Here is a 20,087-nt window from a genome sequence, read left to right as displayed (position 1 = left end):
CAGCCGTCCTTCAAAATTCACATTTATTAGAATTTTGGGATGCAGTTTGCCAACTAAACAACATTTACAAAAATGCATATATTAGGGGAAAGTGTGCATCAAAATGAACATGAGTGAAAATAGCATGCAAAAAGATATGAAACGATGAGAAATGGCTTGCAAAAATGTGAACCTTTCCAGAGCTTGGAAAAGTTACTTTTTTGGACTACAACTCCCATCAACCCACTCCAGTGGCCATGTTGGCTGGGGCTGATGGGAGTTGTAGTTTAAAAAAGTAACTTTTCCAAGCTCTGGAACAGCCTACAAAAATGTGTTTGGAGAAATTCGCACTAGGTGGAGAACCTTCATGAGGATTTGTTTTAAAAAAAATTCGCAGATCGCTGTGGCAATGTAGAGAACTGAATTTAACATTGGGAAAATGAGAAACTGAGAGAACCGAAACAGACAGATCTCTCCATCCCTAGTCACCTGTGCCTTGGCAGGGCCTACTTCTGGTCTCTGTACTGCTTCCTTTGCCTTTCCCTTCCTGCTTTTTTCTATTCCCAGTACCAGTCGATGCTGAGCACACAAGCACCTCCTCTGTTGCCCCGTCCAGCGCCTCCCAGCACCAACCTGTACCAATAGTGAGAGTCACTGCTGCCTGCCACATGGTGCACCCCTGCTTTGATCAGCCTGGGCCAGAAGGCTCCAGCAGTGGGCAATAATGGCTCACATAATCAATGCCCTCGGTAGAAATGACCCAGTATGGCTACCTGCCGTTTTCCCCCACTGGGGCTAACAGCATCTTCCACTGTGTGTGGGGATGTCAATCAGGAAAATGGTGCATGGGGCGGGGGGAATTCATTCTTTTCCTCAGTGCTATTTCAAACTAGCAGGCTTCTGCAAGTGCTTTGACCTGAAAAACATTGGGGGGGGGGGTTTAGAAGACCCTCCCCTGATGTTTATTTAGCACATGAGGAAGGAAGCATTATTGCAAGGGCTACCTGGCTGACCCTTGTTCAGTGTCCATGCGAAGGGGGCCTGCGTACATACAGATGTATGCGTGTAGGGCTCCTTCACTTGAACCAGAGCCTAGGCCAATCATGGTTCCTCCTTGCATGAAGAAGTCCTACATCTATATATTTGTATGTGGCTGGGGCCAGTTCACACTGACACCAAACATGCATCCGCCAGGGGGGTGTAGCCAAGGCAAACATCAGTGCAGCTTGCCCGCATGGCCCCACACTCCCTCTTCCATGCATTGGACGTCTGCGTGGAGGGGACCAAGTGGACATCTCCCAGGGGATCCAGTCATGAGTCTCCTAAGTCATGTGTTGGTTGGCTCTACAATAATCATCGTCTGTGAATTCTGTGAGGGGAAGGGCTGTGGCTCAGTAGCAGAACATCTCCTTTGCATGCAGAAGGTCCCAGATTCAATCCTCAGCATCTCCAGGTAGAGCTGGGACAGGCCCGTGCCTGAAACCTCAGAGAGCCGCTGCCAGTCAGGGTAGACAATACTGAGTTTGATGGGCTGACGGTCTAGCTCAATATAAGGCAGCATCCCATGCTGTCTATGGAAAAAGTGAGATGAAGAAAAATGCATCCTACCTTCCTCTAGCAGCCTTCGCTCTTCTTCCTCTTTCAATAGCCTCATCTTTTCAGCTTTGCTGAGTTTCTTTTTGCCACCAGCAGACTGAATGTGGGTAAAACATTAAAAAGGAAATAATCTCTCTCTCTCTGTCTGTCTATCTAATTTCTAAAATAATAATAATTCCTAACACAATCAGGACTCAACACACATCAATATTGGAATAAGGGCATTATGCATAGTCAGACCACATATTTTTCGATACAAAATTGCAGAATGTAAGATTAGCAATTTTTTTTTAAATGATGCAGTATCGATGTATTGCTTTGGTTCTTGTTTCTTTTACACCAAAGTGCCATTTTTTTATTTTAAATCACGCCAAGGTTCATTTGGGGGGGCATAACTCAGTGGCAGAGCATCTGCTTTGCGGGCAGAAGGTCCCCGGTTCAATCAAGGTTCAATCCTTGGCATCACCAGGTAGGGATTGGGAGAGACTGTCTCTCTGAAATCCTGGAGAGCTGCTGTTAGTCTGGGCAGCCAATACTGAGCTAGATGGACCAATGGTCTGACTGAGTATAAGGCAGTGCCCTATGTTTCTATGTTTTGCTGACATAAATAGGATTTACCTTCAACTTTATACAGTCCTCTGGTGGGGAAATATAAATACAATTGTACTGAACCTCCAAGCCGAGGTATGCGCGCGCACATGCGTGCAAGCAACATGGGATTTTCCTATCTTGATATAAATTATCAGGTAAGTAAAATTCCTTGCGCAATATGCAAGGATGACGTATTTAGAAATGGCTAGACAGATACACAATGAGATGTCAGAGCAGTTAGTGGTTCACGGGAATTGCCCCTAAACATATTTCACTGATCTCACTAAAGTGTTGCCACAACAAAGGATAAAATCTGCTGGCTGCAAAGTTCAAGATTCTTAACTCAATAATTGTCCCCAAAAATTCAAAGGGTATTGTCTTTATTTGGCAGTATGCCCGTCTGAACCAGCACATGCTCTAAATGCCTGTAGGCCTCTTCTTCAAGCTGGTGCGTTCAGCTCCACTAGTGGATAGCATTATGGGAGTAAACAGGGGGTAGTTGCATACTCTGTCAAATCCATTGTCTAAGGCCTTGTTGATTTCTGGACTGGATCCCTTCCAGTGGGAGTTTACATGAAATAAACCTTTCTCCATACAAAAAATGCCCCTCTCAGCAGATAGGCTGCATTCCCACAACGACCTAAGTGGGAGTAATCCCACGTGAACTCAGTGGGACTTACTTCTGAATAGACATGAAAAGTACATGTCAGGGAGAAAGATTCCAGTTTAGATTTCTCCCTGGGAACAAGCTTTCTATGTGCAGGGAATTTTGTTGTACAGAGGAATATTAAATCATGTGAGAAGCCCACTTGAAGAGGTATGGCCACTGCTGATTCTAGGGATTGTAACTTAGGGGTTGGAGAAAAACAGAAAAGGAAACGGAAATTGCTACAGTTTGAATGTTCATCTATGGACAGGAATGGAAGTAAGTCAAATACAATCAGTATTTGTTCACATCATCATCTTTTTTTAAGTCCACTAATGACACATAATTTAATTAGTTTTTTCTACATTGAAATGAATGTAAATTATGTAAGTTATGCAAATAGTTACGCAAGTTACATAGCTTTCATTAAATAGCAGATAGTGACATGAATAAACTTGGCGGAAACCAAACTGCAACAGAATGGAAACAGCGCTGACTGTGACAAATACAAGTCAAAACGGAAATCACTGCCTTCTTATAACCCTACATGCAACTTGTCTGAGGTGTCCAGACAAATTCTGAAAGCTACACTTTTTGAGGGCCAGTTTTTAGGCAGACAACCAGCCTCCTTTCCCTATCTGAGACCATGAGCCAACAAAAAGATGGAGACAAGAATGCTTCATTCCCAGATCTACTGGAACACACTAGCTAGTGGCAGCAATGCTTGAGGATAGTGAGGGTGGGTCAACCTTTCTTCCATTCCCTTACTCAGGGATGGTGCCAGCAGGTGGCACCCTTGGGCAGCTGTCAGGCCCCAGGGCCCTCCAGAATCGTCCTCTGTGCTACCAGCTCCTCTGGAGTTGATTTCCAACTGCAATTTGCATTTCATACAGTGCTCCCAATACGAGACATTTATCTGAGCAAATAAAAGCAATTTTACCAAGTCTACAACCATCAGCTTTCAAATTAGAAAGCTCTGAGAAGCAGAGAGAAATGCAGGCTTAAGAAAATAAGTGAAGAGAAGGCAAAGTCTGAAGCAAACAGCTTATTATCATTTCAGGCAATAATCTGATTCTCATCAGACCCCAATAAATGCTAAGATATGAATATTTGTGAAATTCCAAAAAAGCCCTGCACAGAAACTGAACAAGAATGGGAGCATCACTCCCCGCAGCGGTTTTGCCTGTGACATTGTTGTTACTGCAAAAAGCACTTTTGGAGGCAAAGGGTAGCCAGGGAGGGCATATTCGAGATCAGGGACCCATAGCTGCTTTTTCTTTAAAACAGAAGTGGCCAGTTTAAGCATGCTGTTTAAAAGCAAGAATAATGTCTCATGTGGTTTGGCCCTCAGCAATTCCTGATAAGCTTCCACAGACTTCTATGGTTACCAAGAACACAGTTTAAAAACTACCCATTTTAAATATTTCACAGAACAAAATGGCAGGAATTTATAAGCAAAAAAGCAAAGTGATTTTCCCCCAGCTTGAAACATATATATTTGCTGGTTCACGCGTAACAAACTATGGCTTCGTGCAAAAGTGCAAACGTGCAGGAATTAGAGTGGAGATAATGGCTACTTGGCTGCTCCTCCGGTCCTGCTGCTGCTGTGAGCTAACCTACAGTTTGGCTTGGCATGTTACCCGAACCCAGCCTCATGGTTTGTCAAGCTCCAGACAAGCCACAAGCTGCAAGGTTTGTTCTAGGGTTTACAGCTTATCATTTGTCTGGAGGAGTCAAACCACAAGTCCAAATGGCAATCCAAACCTAGCTCACAGCAGTGTAGGAGGAACAGGGCAAGAGTGCAGTAGCACAATCTCCATTCTGGGAACCTTCATGCACTTGCACTATGCCATGGTTTGGCTTAGTGTTATATGCAAACCAGCTCATTATACATCTATAACGGCCACAAAATTTTTGTGGGGTTCACTGCTGGAAGATTTTTAAGTAAAACAGTGTAGGTTGTCAAAAACCCAGTGCTTATGCCTATCTCATCTAGGAAGGAGCAGCGGTTTGGACTGTGGACCTAACCTTAGCAGCCTGAAGATAAAGCAAGGATCACATGTCAAATGTTTAGGGACAGCATGACCCTAATGGGAATGAACCTTAAAAAGAAAAGCTAGATGTAAACAAGGGATGGGGAATCTTCCATAAACCCGAGGCAGCACGGCCGTCATATAAGTCAGCCTCCTGCAACTTGGTACACTCCAGATGATTTGGACTCCAATTCCCATCAGCTTCACCCTGTGGGCAATGTTCAGGGATGATGGGAATCATAGTCCAACAACATTTGACAGTTATACTGCATCTGAACATGAATGTTCTGTTTAGCTATCATGGCTAATAACCTTTGATGGTCCATGAATTCCATGAATTTGTTAATGGGCGATTACCCGGACAGTGTAACTGTTCAGTAAGATGGCCAAGCCATCCTGTTAGTTAAGCTAGCTCCTTGCAACCTGAGCACAGTTGACAACTATAATACATCCAGTTCTGCCTGTTAGAGAAACCATGAAATAGACAGCTGCAACATTTTTTTAAAGATGTTTTAATATGTTTTTAAAGATGTTTTGTTTTAATATATTTTAAAGTCTGTTTTTTAAGATGTTTTAGAGTGTTTTTAGTGTTTTTATTTGCTGCCCTGGGCTCCTACTGGGAGGAAGGGCGGAATATAAATTTATTAATAAATAAATAAATAAATAAATAAATAATAATAATAAACATCTGGAGGGCACGAGGTTGAGAAAGGCTAATGTAAAATCATTGCCAAAGTGTGAAATAAGTCCTGCCCTATCAATAATAACCATAACATTTAACCAAATGGTTTTTGAACTGAAAAATATTGTTCACTTACAATATATATTATTGATTCTGTTATTGATTCTGTTAATAAACATCTAAGCAGTTTTCAATATAGTTTCTCACAGAAAAGCAGGATACAAACTGAAATAATATTAAGGGTGCATCATCGCATTATTAATATTTGGCATTTGGGCTACTGTACAATTGTTATGGCAAGTATATTCAGCTGATTTACTGGTCTATCTACCTACAAACCTACCTACCTACCTACCTTTTTCTTTTTTGGACCCTAAATGTTGAAAGGAAAAAAGAACAAAGAAAGTCAGAAGAATGCAATCATCATAACGAAATCGTCAAGGCTGCATATATATGTTTTTCAAATTCCAAGATGCCACTGCCAAAATCTCAAGTACTTGGGATCTTTTAAGCCTTGACGAACAAGTTTATTTTCAAACACTGCTTTAAAAATTCAGCCAGATCTAAGGCAGTTCAGAAAGGCCCTTTGGGGAAGGGCCATAGCTCAGTGGCAGAGCATCTGCCTTGCATGCAGAAGGCCCCAGGTTCAATCCCTGTCTTCTCCAGATAGGGTTGGAACCAAGTCCTGTCTGCAATCCTGGGTACAGTAGTTGCTTCCAGCCAGTGTAGACAGTACTGAGCTTCATGGCTCAATTGTCTGAGTCGGAACAGGGCAGCTTCCTATGTGCCTAGAACTGAGAAAATGGACCCTTCACGGTGGGCTCAATCTTGACATATGAAAGTATTGTTTTGTTGCAGTCCTAACACTTGCCGTGTCTGCACATAAATGCTTAGGATGAGACAAGATACAAAAGCCACATATCCCCTCCGATCCCCCCCCAAAATGCACGTTTCTACAAACACTTCTTTTATAAACTGCTTGTAGATCTTTTCTTTGAGTAAAAATGGAAATGGACTGCCTTCAAGTCAATCCCAACTTATGGCGACCCTATGAATAGGGTTTTCATGGTAAGCAGTATTCAGAGGGGGTTTACCATTGCCTCCCTCTGAGCCTGAGAGGCAGTGACTGGCCCAAGGTTACCCAGTGAGATTCATGGCTGTGTGGGGATTCGAACCCTGGTCTTCCAGGTCGTAGTCCAACACCACTACGCCACACTGGCTCTCTCCTTTGAGTAAGGAGTATATAAATCTTGTTTTAATAAAATAAATAAGGAAGAGGGGAAGAAAGGTGGGTGGGTGGGTGTACTGACTGGAGCTGCATCTGTGTGTGCTAGGTGGAGGGATCACAATGATGTTCGACAGACCAATGAGGACCGCACGACAACACACGTCACTTGATTGCACATCAGTGCAGAGCTAGGCCACAGAAGTTAGAGGACAGGCTGTACTGGTGGGCATCGTTCACTCCTTCAGGATCTGCAATGAATCCCCTGGGCAACATCTTCACAATTCACATACCTGTATTTGTTTTTGTCAGAGATACTATTCATTTCTCCACTCTCCCTACAGCAGCGGAAGGCACAGGGGGCCTAACGGAGGAAAACTGGAATTGGCCCAGAAATGGGGGTGGGGGGAGAGCTACCTGCTGAATTGGCACCTGCCCAGTGAAGATTAGGTTCTAAATTCTGGCACCTTTGACAAGAGTTTCAAAAATACATTTGTATTATTCTTTCACTCCAGCATTGTTTTGGCTATCTGACATCTCTGCAGCAACTTCTTTTTGGAACTCTTGTCCAGCAGCATAAAGTGCAATGTTCACAGAACTACAAGTAGCCTTCAACCAGAAATGACATACACAGCACAAAATTATCATCTATTTTGGTCCATTATAGCTTCAGTCTGCCTTCTCCACTCTGTGCATCCGCTTCTAACTTGACTGCCATATGTACATGTAGGATCCAGCAATGACCTGATTAATACCCAACAGCAGCTAAAGGCACAGGACAGGAGCCTCCACTGCATGCTGAATAACTTCGATGCAGGCAGCCCAGCTTGGTGGGGTGGGTAGGATGGGGTGGTGATGGCAATCATCCCACCACGGCTGGAATCTCATTTAGATGCAGTGAGAAAGGCTGCCTGGTTGCAGAGTTTGACCTGAACATACAGAGGTTTAGACGTCTTCTCAGGACCTCCAAGGGTCTCAAGGTGAAGGGAATCATAGAATCATAGAATAGTAGAGTTGAAAGGGGCCTATAAGGCCATCAAGTCCAACCCCCTGCTCAATGCAGGATCCAAATCAAAGCACCTTGATGATTTCAAGGTGAAGAGAACAGATCTAAGAGGACTCCTACTTTTTCAGCCTGACAGTTTTTGTGATCAGCTTCACCCTCATGTTCATAGGCTCCACCATGACACGAGGCTCTGCTCCCTGATAAATGCCATCCCTCCCACCCACACTCCAGCTCCACTAGATCAAACACTACACTACCAGTCACCAGCCCTTTGGTGTATGCATCACTGCCTCTTCGTTCCCAGGCTCCAGCCCCTGAAGCTCAAGGTCAAAGTCTAATACATATTAGGGAGCCAACACGGTGTTGATGTTGGTGTCGGAGTAAGAGTGGAAGGGATCCAGGTTCGGTTCCCAATGCAGACATGAAGGTCACTGGCAAACTTTGGGCCAGCTTGGCCTACTTCACAGGGTTGTTGTGATGATAACATAGAGAAGGAAGAGACGCCATGTACTCTGCTCTGAGTGCCTTCAGAAGAAGAGTAAGATTAAAAGACTATAATGTTTTGTTGGATTTATGGCCTGCCCAAATCTCAAAGATGCATGGTCTGGTAAGCAATAGTACTGTATATCTATACTGAAATATAGGCACGTGGCTGGGACCCCGATCCCAAAACTGTAAGGGGTCCACAACCCCAAACAACTACACCCCTGACAGCAAGCAACATGCCTAGTTTGCATATGCAGATTTATGCTAGTGGCTGCTACAACCCACTCCTTTCCCCCTTTTGGAGAGGGTACGGGGGTGGGTGGGTGTTTGCCTGCCTCTCCCCCCCACCCCCTTCCCTCTCTCACCATCTCGCTGCCTCAGGCCACCAGGCTGCACAGTTGTTTACAGTCCCCGCCCCCTCAGTTTCCAAGGCAACCAGCCCCGCCCATCGCCCTGGGCCCCGCCCCTTTTCAGTTTACAGTATTTAAATTCATCAGGGAGGAATTTACCCAAGGAAGGAGTGAAACTATAATATACTTACGGCTCGAAATGAAATTTGCGGGGAGGGGGGAATCCGTAACCGTAACGAAACTTTATTTAAGTGTAAATGAATCGCCATGAACACGAAAAAAATAACCTAAAAGATTTAAGGAGGGCTGTGGGAAGGGGTGTAAAATGACCTCCCTCCCATTTGGCGCTATGGAGCTGCTGCCCCGCATAGGGAGACGTCCAGATGGAACCCGGAGGTATGGTTTCCACTGTACCCCTCACCTTTTTCTTCCTATCTCTATGATTTAACTCGCTTCCTATAGTTCCACGCAGGCGCACTGGCTCCCTACATTAGCCCGCTATGGATAAGGAACTTCTTAGGTGTTGCCTATGAGGCACAGTCCTTTTGTCTGCACTCCAGATTTCGTGGTTAATTTTTGAAGACTTGGCGATATCTCCTTAGAAGGGGAAGAATCCGCTCATAAGACGAAACAGAAAACCAAAACTTTTTTTCGCTGCAATGATTTGATAACATCGTACCCTTATCCCCCGGCCCTCCCTACGCAGTAGAAAGCTAACATTTTACTCCTATTTGTGTCTCCTCACAAGTAAGCCCCTGGATTCATTGGAACTTACTCCTAAGTAGGGTTAGACGGATCTGTCCATTTCAGTTCTCTCAGATTCTCATTTTTCCAATCTTAAATTCAGTTCTCCACACTTCCACAGAAATTTCCGCTTTTTAAATAAAAAAGATCCCTATGAAATTTCTTCAGAATTTTAATGCAAAATTTTCCTAATAGACACAGTTTTACATAATTTTGGCCAAGCACACAATTTTGCAAGCAATTTCTCCTCATTGGTGCATTTTGTATGTTGTTTTCACTCATACCCATTTTTAATGCACACTTTCTCCTAATATATGCACTTTATAAACCCTGGTTGGTTGGAGAACTGCATCAAAAAAATTTGATCAGTGCAAGTTCCAAAGGATGGTTTGTGTTTTGGTCCTTGCGTAGTTTCGGGAAGTGTGAATTGGATAGCTTCAGCTTTAAATGCAAATGGAACCCAAATTCCCCCCCCAACCCTACTCTTAAGTAAATATGTATGGGATTGCAACTCCACAGCCTGTAGCCAGCCTTCCTTTTTAGGTGGGTATCAGTTCCCCCCTCCCACTGGTGGAGAGGACTTGAGGGCCAAGCCAGAGAAAAGGAGACAGCGACCTTTCTCCTCGCTCCTCCTCCATCAGAGCATGTGTTAATTTACATCAGCCTTTCCCAACCAGTGTGCCTCCAGATGTTGTTGGACCACAACTCCCATCAGCCTCAGCCAGCATTGCCAATGGTCAGGAAGATGGGAGTTGTGGTCCAACAATATCTGGAGGCACACTGGTTGGGAAAGGCTGATTTACATGAATGGAGTTTAATCAGTTGAATTGTCTCACCCTATTTTGAGAGATCCCCAGGAATACTAGACTCAAAAGCTTGACTTTGCCTATAGCTACAGCCACTTGCAGTCTGTTCCTGTGTTCTGATTCTTCAGGAACTCAGCTACTTTCGTAAAGACTGAGCTCCTGAGTTTGGCTTTGATGCCACACTGGCTATCTCCATTTTAGATTCCACAAAAACAAACTTGTCCATACCACACATTTAGGGAAGGGCAGAGAGAAAATAAACACTATAGGGTGAATGTAACTCCTCTCTTTGGGAATGGATGAGTTCTCAGAACAACAACCCTGCAAGGTAACTTTAGTGTGTGTTGCCCATACTGCAAGGGAGCCAGCGAAGGCTGGAGAGAGTGGTTGAGGCTGCAATCCTAAACATACTGATTTCGGAGTAAGTCCCACGGAGAACACACTGGGGCTGTATTCAATGCTAGTCCTACTCAGAGTAGACCCATGGAAATTAATAACCATAACTAACTTAGGTTCATTAATTTCAATGGGTCTATTCTGATACAGCCCAGTGGGACTTCTCAGTAACTATGCACTGGACTAAACTGTTAGGACCATTCCCAAGACTTGCAGGCAGGCAGGTTAGGTGAACATTCCACTCGGAAGGCTGCAATTTTTATCTGGCTGGGAGTATACCCCCTTTAACTCAGGAAGGCTTACTTCTGACTCTTGAGTATACGTGTGTCTGCAAGGCTACAAAATCCTTTGCATCCCTGTACATGTGGAATGTACCTGTCCTTTGCATGTGGGATTCTCTTCCTAATGAGTTGCGCCCGGTGCCATCATTAACCTCCCTTTCCCAAGCATTTTGTTTTGCTACTGAAGATTTTGCTGTTCTTTTACTGCGCTTGTTCTATAGGTTTTGTATGGTTTTTATGACAATATAGTCCTGTTTTATGTTGTATTTCATGTTTTTAAAGCTTTGGAAGTCGCTTAGAAACTTTTCATATAGCAAGCGACTAATAAATTGAGCAATTAACAATATTGATACATATTACTTACTAGGGAGGAAACTCTAGTGAACACAGTGGGACGTACTTCCGACTGAACGTGCATCGGATTGCAAAAAAGATAAAACATGAACTGATGGAAATCAGCGGACGCGTACTACTCTAACTTTCTATCTCTACCCTCCCAGGGCCTTTCCTGAGATCGTGCGCCGGCGCACTAAGAGCTTCTGAGCAACAGGCGACCCCACGGGTCTTTTCAATCTGCGCAGGCGCAGTTAGACGTTCACTACCCTCTGCCTCTCCGAACAGCTGGGCAGGCAAGCCATGGACTGAAAAGGTACGGAAATATTGCCTCAAGTTTCTGTATAGGTTGGCTGCTTGACAGGGACGCAGGATTTGTGCTGTCTCATTTGTTCCTAGACTCAGAGGTTTCTTGCCGTATTCGTGTCTCATAAGAACATAAGAACATAAGAAGAGCCTGCTGGATCAGGCCAGTGGCCCATCTAGTCCAGCATCCTGTTCTCACAGTGGCCAACCAGGTGCCTGGGGGAAGCCCACAAGCAGGACCCGAGTGCAAGAACACTCTCCCCTCCTGAGGCTTCCGGCAACTGGTTTTCAGAAGCATGCTGCCTCTGACTAGGGTGGCAGAGCACAGCCATCACGGCTAGTAGCCATTGATAGCCCTGTCCTCCATGAATTTGTCTAATCTTCTTTTAAAGCCGTCCAAGCTGGTGGCCATTACTGCATCTTGTTGGAGCAAATTCCATAGTTTGACTATGCGCTGAGTAAAGAAGTACTTCCTTTTGTCTGTCCTGAATCTTCCAACATTCAGCTTCTTTGAATGTCCACGAGTTCTAGTATTATGAGAGAGGGAGAAGAACTTTTCTCTATCCACTTTCTCAATGCCATGCATAATTTCATACACTTCTATCATGTCTCCTCTGACCCGCCTTTTCTCTAAACTAAAAAGCCCCAAATGCTGCAACCTTTCCTCGTAAGGGAGTCGCTCCATCCCCTTGATCATTCTGGTTGCCCTCTTCTGAACCTTTTCCAACTCTATAATATCCTTTTTGAGATGAGGTGACCAGAACTGTACACAGTATTCCAAATGCGGCCGCACCATAGATTTATACAACGGCATTATGATATCGGCTGTTTTATTTTCAATACCTTTCCTAATTATCGCTAGCATGGAATTTGCCTTTTTCACAGCTGCCACACACTGGGTCGACATTTTCATCGTGCTGTCCACTACAACCCCGAGGTCTCTCTCCTGGTCGGTCACCGCCAGTTCAGACCCCATGAGCGTATATGTGAAATTCAGATTTTTTGCTCCGATATGCATAATTTTACACTTGTTTATATTGAATTGCATTTGCCATTTTTCCGCCCATTCACTCAGTTTGGAGAGGTCTTTTTGGAGCTCTTCGCAATCCCTTTTTGTTTTAACAAGCCTGAACAATTTAGTGTCATCAGCAAACTTGGCCACTTCACTGCTCACTCCTAATTCTAGGTCATTAATGAACAAGTTGAAAAGTACAGGTCCCAATACTGATCCTTGAGGGACTCCACTTTCTACAGCCCTCCATTGGGAGAACTGTCCGTTGATTCCTACTCTCTGCTTTCTGCTTCTTAACCAATTTCTTGTCCACAAGAGGACCTCTCCTCTTATTCCATGACTGCTAAGCTTCCTCAGAAGCCTTTGGTGAGGTACCTTGTCAAACGCTTTTTGAAAGTCTAAGTACACTATGTCCACTGGATCACCTCTATCTATATGCTTGTTGACACTCTCAAAGAATTCTAATAGGTTACTGAGACAGGACTTTCCCTTGCAGAAGCCATGGTGGCTCTGCTTCAGCAAGGCTTGTTCTTCTATGTGCTTAGTTAATCTAGCTTTAATAATACTTTCTACCAGTTTTCCAGGGACAGAAGTTAAGCTAACTGGCCTGTAATTTCCGGGATCCCCTCTGGATCCCTTTTTGAAGATTGGCGTTACATTTGCCACTTTCCAGTCCTCAGGCACGGAGGAGGACCCAAAGGACAAGTTACATATTTTAGTTAGCAGATCAGCAATTTCACTTTTGAGTTCTTTGAGAACTCTGGGGTGGATGCCATCCGGGCCCGGTGATTTGTCAGTTTTTATATTGTCCATTAAGCTTAGGACTTCCTCTCTCGTTACCACTATTTGTCTCGGTTCTCAGAATCCCTTCCTGCAAATGTTAGTTCAGGTTCAGGGATCTGCCCTATATCTTCCACTGTGAAGACAGATGCAAAGAATTCATTTAGCTTCTCTGCAATCCCCTTATCGTTCTTTAGTACACCTTTGACTCCCTTATCATCCAAGGGTCCAATTGTCTCCCTAGATGGTCTCCTGCTTTGAATGTATTTATAGAATTTTTTGTTGTTGGTTTTTATGTTCTTAGCAATGTGCTCCTCAAATTCTTTTTTAGCCTCCCTTATTGTCTTCTTGCATTTCTTTTGCCAGAGTTTGTGTTCTTTTTTATTTTCTTCATTCGGACAAGACTTCCATTTTTTGAAGGAAGACTTTTTGCCTCTAAGAGCTTCCTTGACTTTGCTCGTTAACCATGCTGGCATCTTCTTGGCCCTGGCAGTACCTTTTCTGATCTGCGGTATGCACTCCAGTTGAGCTTCTAATATAGTGTTTTTAAACAACTTCCAAGCATTTTCGAGTGATGTGACCCTCTGGACTTTGTTTTTCAGCTTTCTTTTTACCAATCCCCTCATTTTTGTGAAGTTTCCTCTTTTGAAGTCAAATGTGACCGTGTTGGATTTTCTTGGCAATTGGCCAGTTACATGTATGTTTAATTTAATAGCACTGTGGTCACTGCTCCCAATCGGTTCAACAACACTTACATCTTGCACCAGGTCCCGGTCCCCACTGAGGATTAAGTCCAGGGTTGCCGTCCCTCTGGTCGGTTCCATGACCAACTGGTCTAGGGAATAGTCATTTAGAATATCTAGAAACTTTGCTTCTTTGTCATGAGTGGAACACATATGCAGCCAGTCTATGTCCGGGTAGTTGAAGTCACCCATTACTACCACATCTCCCTAGAAGTTATGGCGAGGACAGTTGATCTTATGTAGGTTTCTACCTTGACAGTGTGCAAAAGTGTTCTTGTACCTTTAAGAGATGGGGGGGTGCTTGCCAAAATTCTCTGCTTTTAACAGTGTAGGCACCCTGCCCTTCTGTTGCATTTGCACTAGGAGTCTTGGACCCCATAGTTTTTTGGAAGCAAGGTCCCAGCAGGGTCCCTATGTCTCCAGCGTCCTACAAGCCAATCAGCATGAAATGGTTGTGTATTAGCAGCTGTGAAGAGTCTTCTAACATGCTTCCTTGCCCTTTCCTACAGATTGGAGCCAATCAAAGTGAAAGGAGGTGAGCCAGCCACTGAGAAGACTCTTCTCAGTAGCTAACACTCTGCCCTCTCAAGCTTACTGGCTCCTAGGAACATCTGTTGTTGTGGGAGAAGGCATTAACAAGTATCTCATTCTCAACCCAACACCAAAAAAGGGGTGTGGTTGTGACTGTTGTGAAGGGACTCTGAACTTCAGAATTTGCCACTACACTACTGATTTGCACCCTATTTTGACTGCTCCTACCCCAAAAGTACAGTGTTGCTAATTTATGGAATTGTGGTTCCTCATCCACTCACATTTTATCCTTACAACAACCCTGTGAGGTAGATGGGGCTGGGAGATAATTACTGGCCTAAGGTCACCCGGTGAAGCTTCATGACTGAGTGGGGATTTGAAACTGGGTCTTCCCAGCCAGGCACTCGGATCCTTACACCACAATAGTTCTTAGCTCCATGCAGTGAACATCTTCAGCTACTGCCTTCTGCAGATGAAAAGCCCCAGTGAAAGGCACAGGAGCAGGCTTATGCTGAGGGCCAGTCTGGTGTTTTGTTTTGTTTTACTTCAGATGAGCTACAGGTGTTTCTTAATATGCCACATGGACATACTTCATATATTATTATTATTATTATTATTATTATATTGAAATATATAACACCCCTTTTTTTGCTTTAGAAGCACCCAGAGCAGCTTGCAACAAAACAAAATGTACAATTAAACAAAATACAAAAAAGTGCAGACTCTGTCATTTCAAATACAGATTTACATATTTGAATTCATGTCCTTTTCTTACTGTGGATTAAGTAATCCAAAATAATTTCCACTCCCTTTAGTGCTAAAATGGACAAGAACTCTATTTGGCCTGGAATGATGGAGCGCGGGGTGAACTCTGACCTTTCTCAACCTTGATCTATTCCTTTAGGTGGTTTATTTCAAGTATAGTTAGGAGCTCAGGATAGGCAAGATTAAATCAATATTTGATAATTTCATAAATTATCAAGGCATTATCAGAATTACTCTGTGCCTGCCTAACCTTAGCTGTAACAAGCAAGGACAAGTTTTGTTTTGTTTTTAAACTGTTTTGCAATGCTTCAGTGAAATTATCCATTTTGGATTTGGATCTATGCCTGGGGTTGGAGTACAACAGGTGTTGCCGCCAGCCTTTCTAGCTTTGTGGGACCTGAGAGTAAACCCCTTTGAACCTAGTAGGAATTATGACTGAGTAGATATGTATAGGATTGCACTGTAAGACCCCTCTGCACTAAACATTTAAAGCACCACTATACCCCTTCAAACAGTCATGACTTCCCCCAAAGAATCCTGGGAACTGTAGTTTGTGAAGGATGCTGAGAGTTGCTGGAAGACTCCTATTCCCCCTCACAGAGCCACGATTCCAAGAGTTCCTTAGCAAGAGGAATTTATTGTTAAACCGCTCTGGGAGTTGTAGCTCTGTGAGGGAAATAGTAGTCCCCACAACGTATCCGGAAAACTTCTGAGGCATTCTGAAGCCTGCTGTGGTGGTAGTGGCAGCATGCATGTGTGTTAAAAATAACATTCTTTTCTAAATACGTTTATTGTTTTGTGTTAACCCCAGTAAAAAATTAAATACTGAAATCTTAAGATGAAAATAAGTAGGTTGTGCTCTTGCACTCAGGTCCTGCTTGCCGGCTTCCCATAGGCATATGGTTGGTCCCTGTGAGAACAAGATGGTGGACTAGATGGGCCATTGGCCTGATCCAGTAGAGGTCATCTTATGTTAACTGATACACAGTATAACAACAGTGGTTGTGTTAGGGTTTGCACAACATCTTTTGCAAGTGCAAACACCCATTGGATTCAGCTGTTGTGCTATTCTAAGAACAAGTTTTTTGCTAGCGGAATAGCTGTTGTGTGAGCAGGCTACCACAATTGGATATATCGCCCATAAAATTGAAGGAAATTAATTGAATCTTTAAGTAGGCACAGCAAGCGATTTGTCAGCATATGAAGGCTCATCTGGCCCTTCTGGTGGTTCCCCACACCCCTGAGATCCATTTGGCCTCCGCCAAGGGCCAAGCCTTTGGTGTGGTGGGCCTTACCCTGTGGAAGTCCTTACCACTAGAGGCTTGGCAGGAACCCTCCTTCTTTTAGACATCATCTGAAAACAGTTTTTAGGCAGGCCTTCACAATATGAATTTCTTTTTTAACCAGCTAGTATCTCCCAATGTTTTATTGAAGTTTTTAATTTATGGATGTATTTAATGATTATATTTGTGTGTTGTATACCGCCTTGTTGTATTTTATGAAAGTGCAGGTTATAAATAAAGTAAGTAAATAAGGATCAGGAACTGTCCTAAGGCAGACTTCATTATGCAGCTATGTGATTATATGAAATGATTGTTCTTCAGGTAAATACCAAAACACATGAATAAGGCAGAAATGTACATGAACTTTGAACATGGCCAATTCTTTAAGATATGAAGTGCTGAATCTTTACAAAAATGTAAGTTCTAAGGAGCGCAACCCAAATACAAACAAAACACTTTGCCTGCATTCTGCATACCGTGTAACACTCAATTTTCTTTTTCTTATTTTGTGTGTCTTGAAGCTACTGTATCTCGGAAAGGAATACCCCAAAGGGGCCAGCTACTTTCGGTCCCGACTGAAGACAGCTTTCTTAAAAAACAAGGATGTGAAGGACCCTGAAAAAATCAAAGAACTCATTGCCAGAGGGGAGTTTGTAATGAAAGAGCTGGAGGCTTTATACTTCCTCAGAAAATACCGAGCTCTGAAACAGCGTTACTATGAAGACGATGACAAGTGATCTATAGTGCAGTCTGAAATGTTTGCACAGGTGATAGGTAAAGTGTGGGTGACTAATCTACAATAAAAAAAACTTGCTTATTGAATGAAAGTATCTTAAAAAAACAACAACCAGCAACTCTTGCTGTGGTGCTTGTTTCATGGCTGTTTTAGGGAGTGGGGAACAGGAATGTAAACCAGCATTCCACATTTCAGGGAAGCCTTCACACTTACTTCTCCCCCTGCAGACATTTCCACTCAGACAGGGCTACTCAGTGCAGCCATGCTCATGCATGGTTGAGCACCAGACCATAGAACATCACAAAAGAGGGTTTAGCTGTACACATTGGGTTGCCATTGTTACAAGCCTACAGGGGCATATCAAAGGCATGCATTTAAAAGGCAGGTGGGGATGGCTTCTTTTTTTGTCTGTGCTAGTAACGTTTCTAGTTATAAGGCACTTGCTGGTACAATGCACTACTTTTGCAATTTAATCTTGAGCAAGCCGTTTGCTAAGTGAATCTTGCACCCCCCAAACACCCAAAATGGTCTGTTACTCTCACGGGAAGGTGGGCAAGAATGAAAAAAGTAGCATCTGAAGCAAGGAAATGTATGAACTGGGAAGAGCAGGAGTGCTGAGGTTTGGCTGGGATTTAAAAGCAGTCATGCCTCAGTTAATGACTCCTCCAGCAGAGAAGCTCCTTTTAACAAAGGCTTTTTTAAAGGTGAAACTGACTAGTTTTTCTTTGCTATGGGTAAACTTTCAACCCTGTGCCTCTGGTTTAGGTTGAAACTGACAACCCTGTGTCTTTGCTTTGCATTAGATATCTCTTGCTTTCCCCAGGGCTGAGGAGGGAAAGATCCAATACTATTCAGGAGGGGGAGGGGAGGGGGTGGGTGCCAAATAGGCCCCCCTTAAAGCTCCTGTTGAAGCTGTCCCCACCATCTATGAGCAGGTGTGGGAACCTATCCCTATTCTTTCCATATTATTCCTACCTCTGGTACCAAAGTTTCTGTTAAAGAAGTAATGTCCAGGAACACATCTACTTTGTTAACTGGGGTATTACTCTAGTTCTGTAATGCAATCCTATGCATTTATACTCAGAAGCCAGTCCAGCTGAATCCAGATGTGTATATAAGGGGCTTAAAAGAAAAAGGATGAGGAACAACATGGGCTGGTTGTGGTTATGCTGAAGAAAATTCCACAACCCATGCCAAGCAAATGTGGATTCTATACCTAAGATATATTTGCTTATGTTTTCAACTCACAAAAAAAGAGGAACCACTTTTTTAAAAGACTGTAAGGCAAGGGGTAAAGGAGCTGTGACCCTCCTGATGGAAGCTGGAAAACAATATCTAGAGGGCCACAGGTTGCCCACCTCTGCTATAAGCAATTGTCCCAGGGTACGGTCTAAAGCAGTGTTTTCCAACCTGTGGGCTGTGACCCGCCAAGCCTGTGCAATGGGCCATGGGCTTTATAAGTAAACCCAAAACAGTTATTGCTTACAATCATGAATACCCTGTAAAAGTTTTTGTTTTTTGCATGTTATAATGCTTTGTTGACACTTGTAACTGAACCTCGGAAAGGCTCGAGTCTTATGTTTTGTCTGCTCTCTGGCAGTTGGCGGCAGAGTAAACCTGAGGTCCAAAGTTCATGTGACAAATAAATCGAGGGGTCACCACACCAAGTAGATTTGGACTTGTAGGTCACCATATCAAAAAAGGTTGGGAACCACCGGTCCAAAGGCAAATGAGGCCACCACCTTGACGTTGGTCAGTGACTGCCTGGGAGCCACATGTACTCTGTCTTGGGTTCCATGATGGAAGAAAAGCAGGGTATGAATGTAAGAAGATAAATTCTGTTTTGAGAAAAAGTGCAGAAACACATGAACTTTTTTTATTAATTACAACCAGAGCAGTATTGTTTGTGACGAACTTTTAACAGATTTCATATCACTTCACAGCACATGCTGCTAATAAAACATCTGTAAGGGTTTAAATGAACAATGGTCATTCTTCAAATGTTAATAATCTGTGACTAACATTTTGAGATCACAGGACTGAAATAAGACCAGGGGAGGGGGGGGTCCCGCCCAAAAAGTCAATCAACTGGGGGTCCTGCCCAAACAGGTCAATCAACTGAGTCACATTACATACATTCTTCCTCAGAAAAAACAAAAAGCACAATGTAAAAAACATGTATTTTTAGTTGGTACTATAGAAAAATAGTTAAAATGCATTCTAGTAAACACGCTGCATTTTAAGAAATAGTCCTAGTAAGAGATTTGGCACTCAAGAGATTGGGGGGAACACTTATTTTCAACAACAACAGAAAGACAGTGGAATGAAATTAAGTTATTAAGCAGGTTTAGGAAACCGCACACCAAATAACTGGTTCATTCTGACATAGGCCTCTGCAAGACAAAACAAAGCCAACGCCATGGGCACTTCAGTGCTTTTGTTAATTTCTCCCTATGTAGATTTTATAGACATGCTCTTTCCATTATGGGTTATCTTTTCTTCTTAGTCTTTTGAAGGAAATGGGTATTGCTTACTTCAGTGGTTCCCAAACTGTTTTCCCCATTGGACCACTTGAAAACTGCTGTGGGTCTTGGCGGACAACTTAAATGATTTTTCTGCCTATTGTAGCAATTACAGTGCGCTGTGCTACATTGCTGTCTGAGTTGTTATTGCAATTTTATTTCTCAAATATTGCATTTTATTGAAAAACAATTTGAATTCCATAGAACTCAAATTGTAATACAATAAAATGCAATATAAGAAATAAAAGCAGCATT

At 43.2% G+C, this 20,087-nt stretch overlaps 2 protein-coding genes across 2 annotated transcripts in view; one reads left to right on the top strand and one right to left on the bottom strand.

Annotated features, from left to right (window-relative positions):
- Positions 1-8,830, bottom strand: part of DNAI7 (dynein axonemal intermediate chain 7) — a 41,911-nt gene extending 33,081 nt beyond the window's left edge. Inside the window, exons 1-2 of the mRNA XM_061638362.1 lie at positions 8,786-8,830; positions 1,588-1,672 (exon numbers count right to left, since the gene is read on the bottom strand). Coding sequence (XP_061494346.1) covers positions 1,588-1,633 — 46 coding nt within the window. The 5' untranslated portion in view covers positions 1,634-1,672; positions 8,786-8,830. The remainder of the gene's footprint in view (positions 1-1,587; positions 1,673-8,785) is intronic.
- An 8,115-nt stretch (positions 8,831-16,945) lies between these two features.
- On the top strand, positions 16,946-17,401 carry ETFRF1 (electron transfer flavoprotein regulatory factor 1). The gene is made up of 2 exons (XM_061638368.1): positions 16,946-16,990; positions 17,096-17,401. Exons 1-2 carry the CDS (start codon positions 16,946-16,948, stop codon positions 17,309-17,311), a joined length of 261 nt encoding a protein of 86 aa, XP_061494352.1. The 3' UTR covers positions 17,312-17,401.
- The last annotated feature ends 2,686 nt before the right edge of the window (positions 17,402-20,087 follow it).

This window comes from Rhineura floridana, chromosome 8 (genome assembly GCF_030035675.1).
Source record: "Rhineura floridana isolate rRhiFlo1 chromosome 8, rRhiFlo1.hap2, whole genome shotgun sequence".
NCBI lineage: Eukaryota > Metazoa > Chordata > Lepidosauria > Squamata > Rhineuridae > Rhineura > Rhineura floridana.
Note: the sequence above shows the minus strand (reverse complement) of the source record. Positions and strands in the feature narration are given on the sequence as shown.

Bases quoted from the DNA above. Each gene is read 5' to 3' on its own strand.
- ETFRF1 (XM_061638368.1), top strand. From the start codon at position 16,946: ATGGCCAATTCTTTAAGATATGAAGTGCTGAATCTTTACAAAAAT. The intron at 16,991-17,095 runs GTAAGTTCTAAG...TGTGTCTTGAAG, and splicing joins TGCTGAATCTTTACAAAAAT to CTACTGTATCTCGGAAAGGA.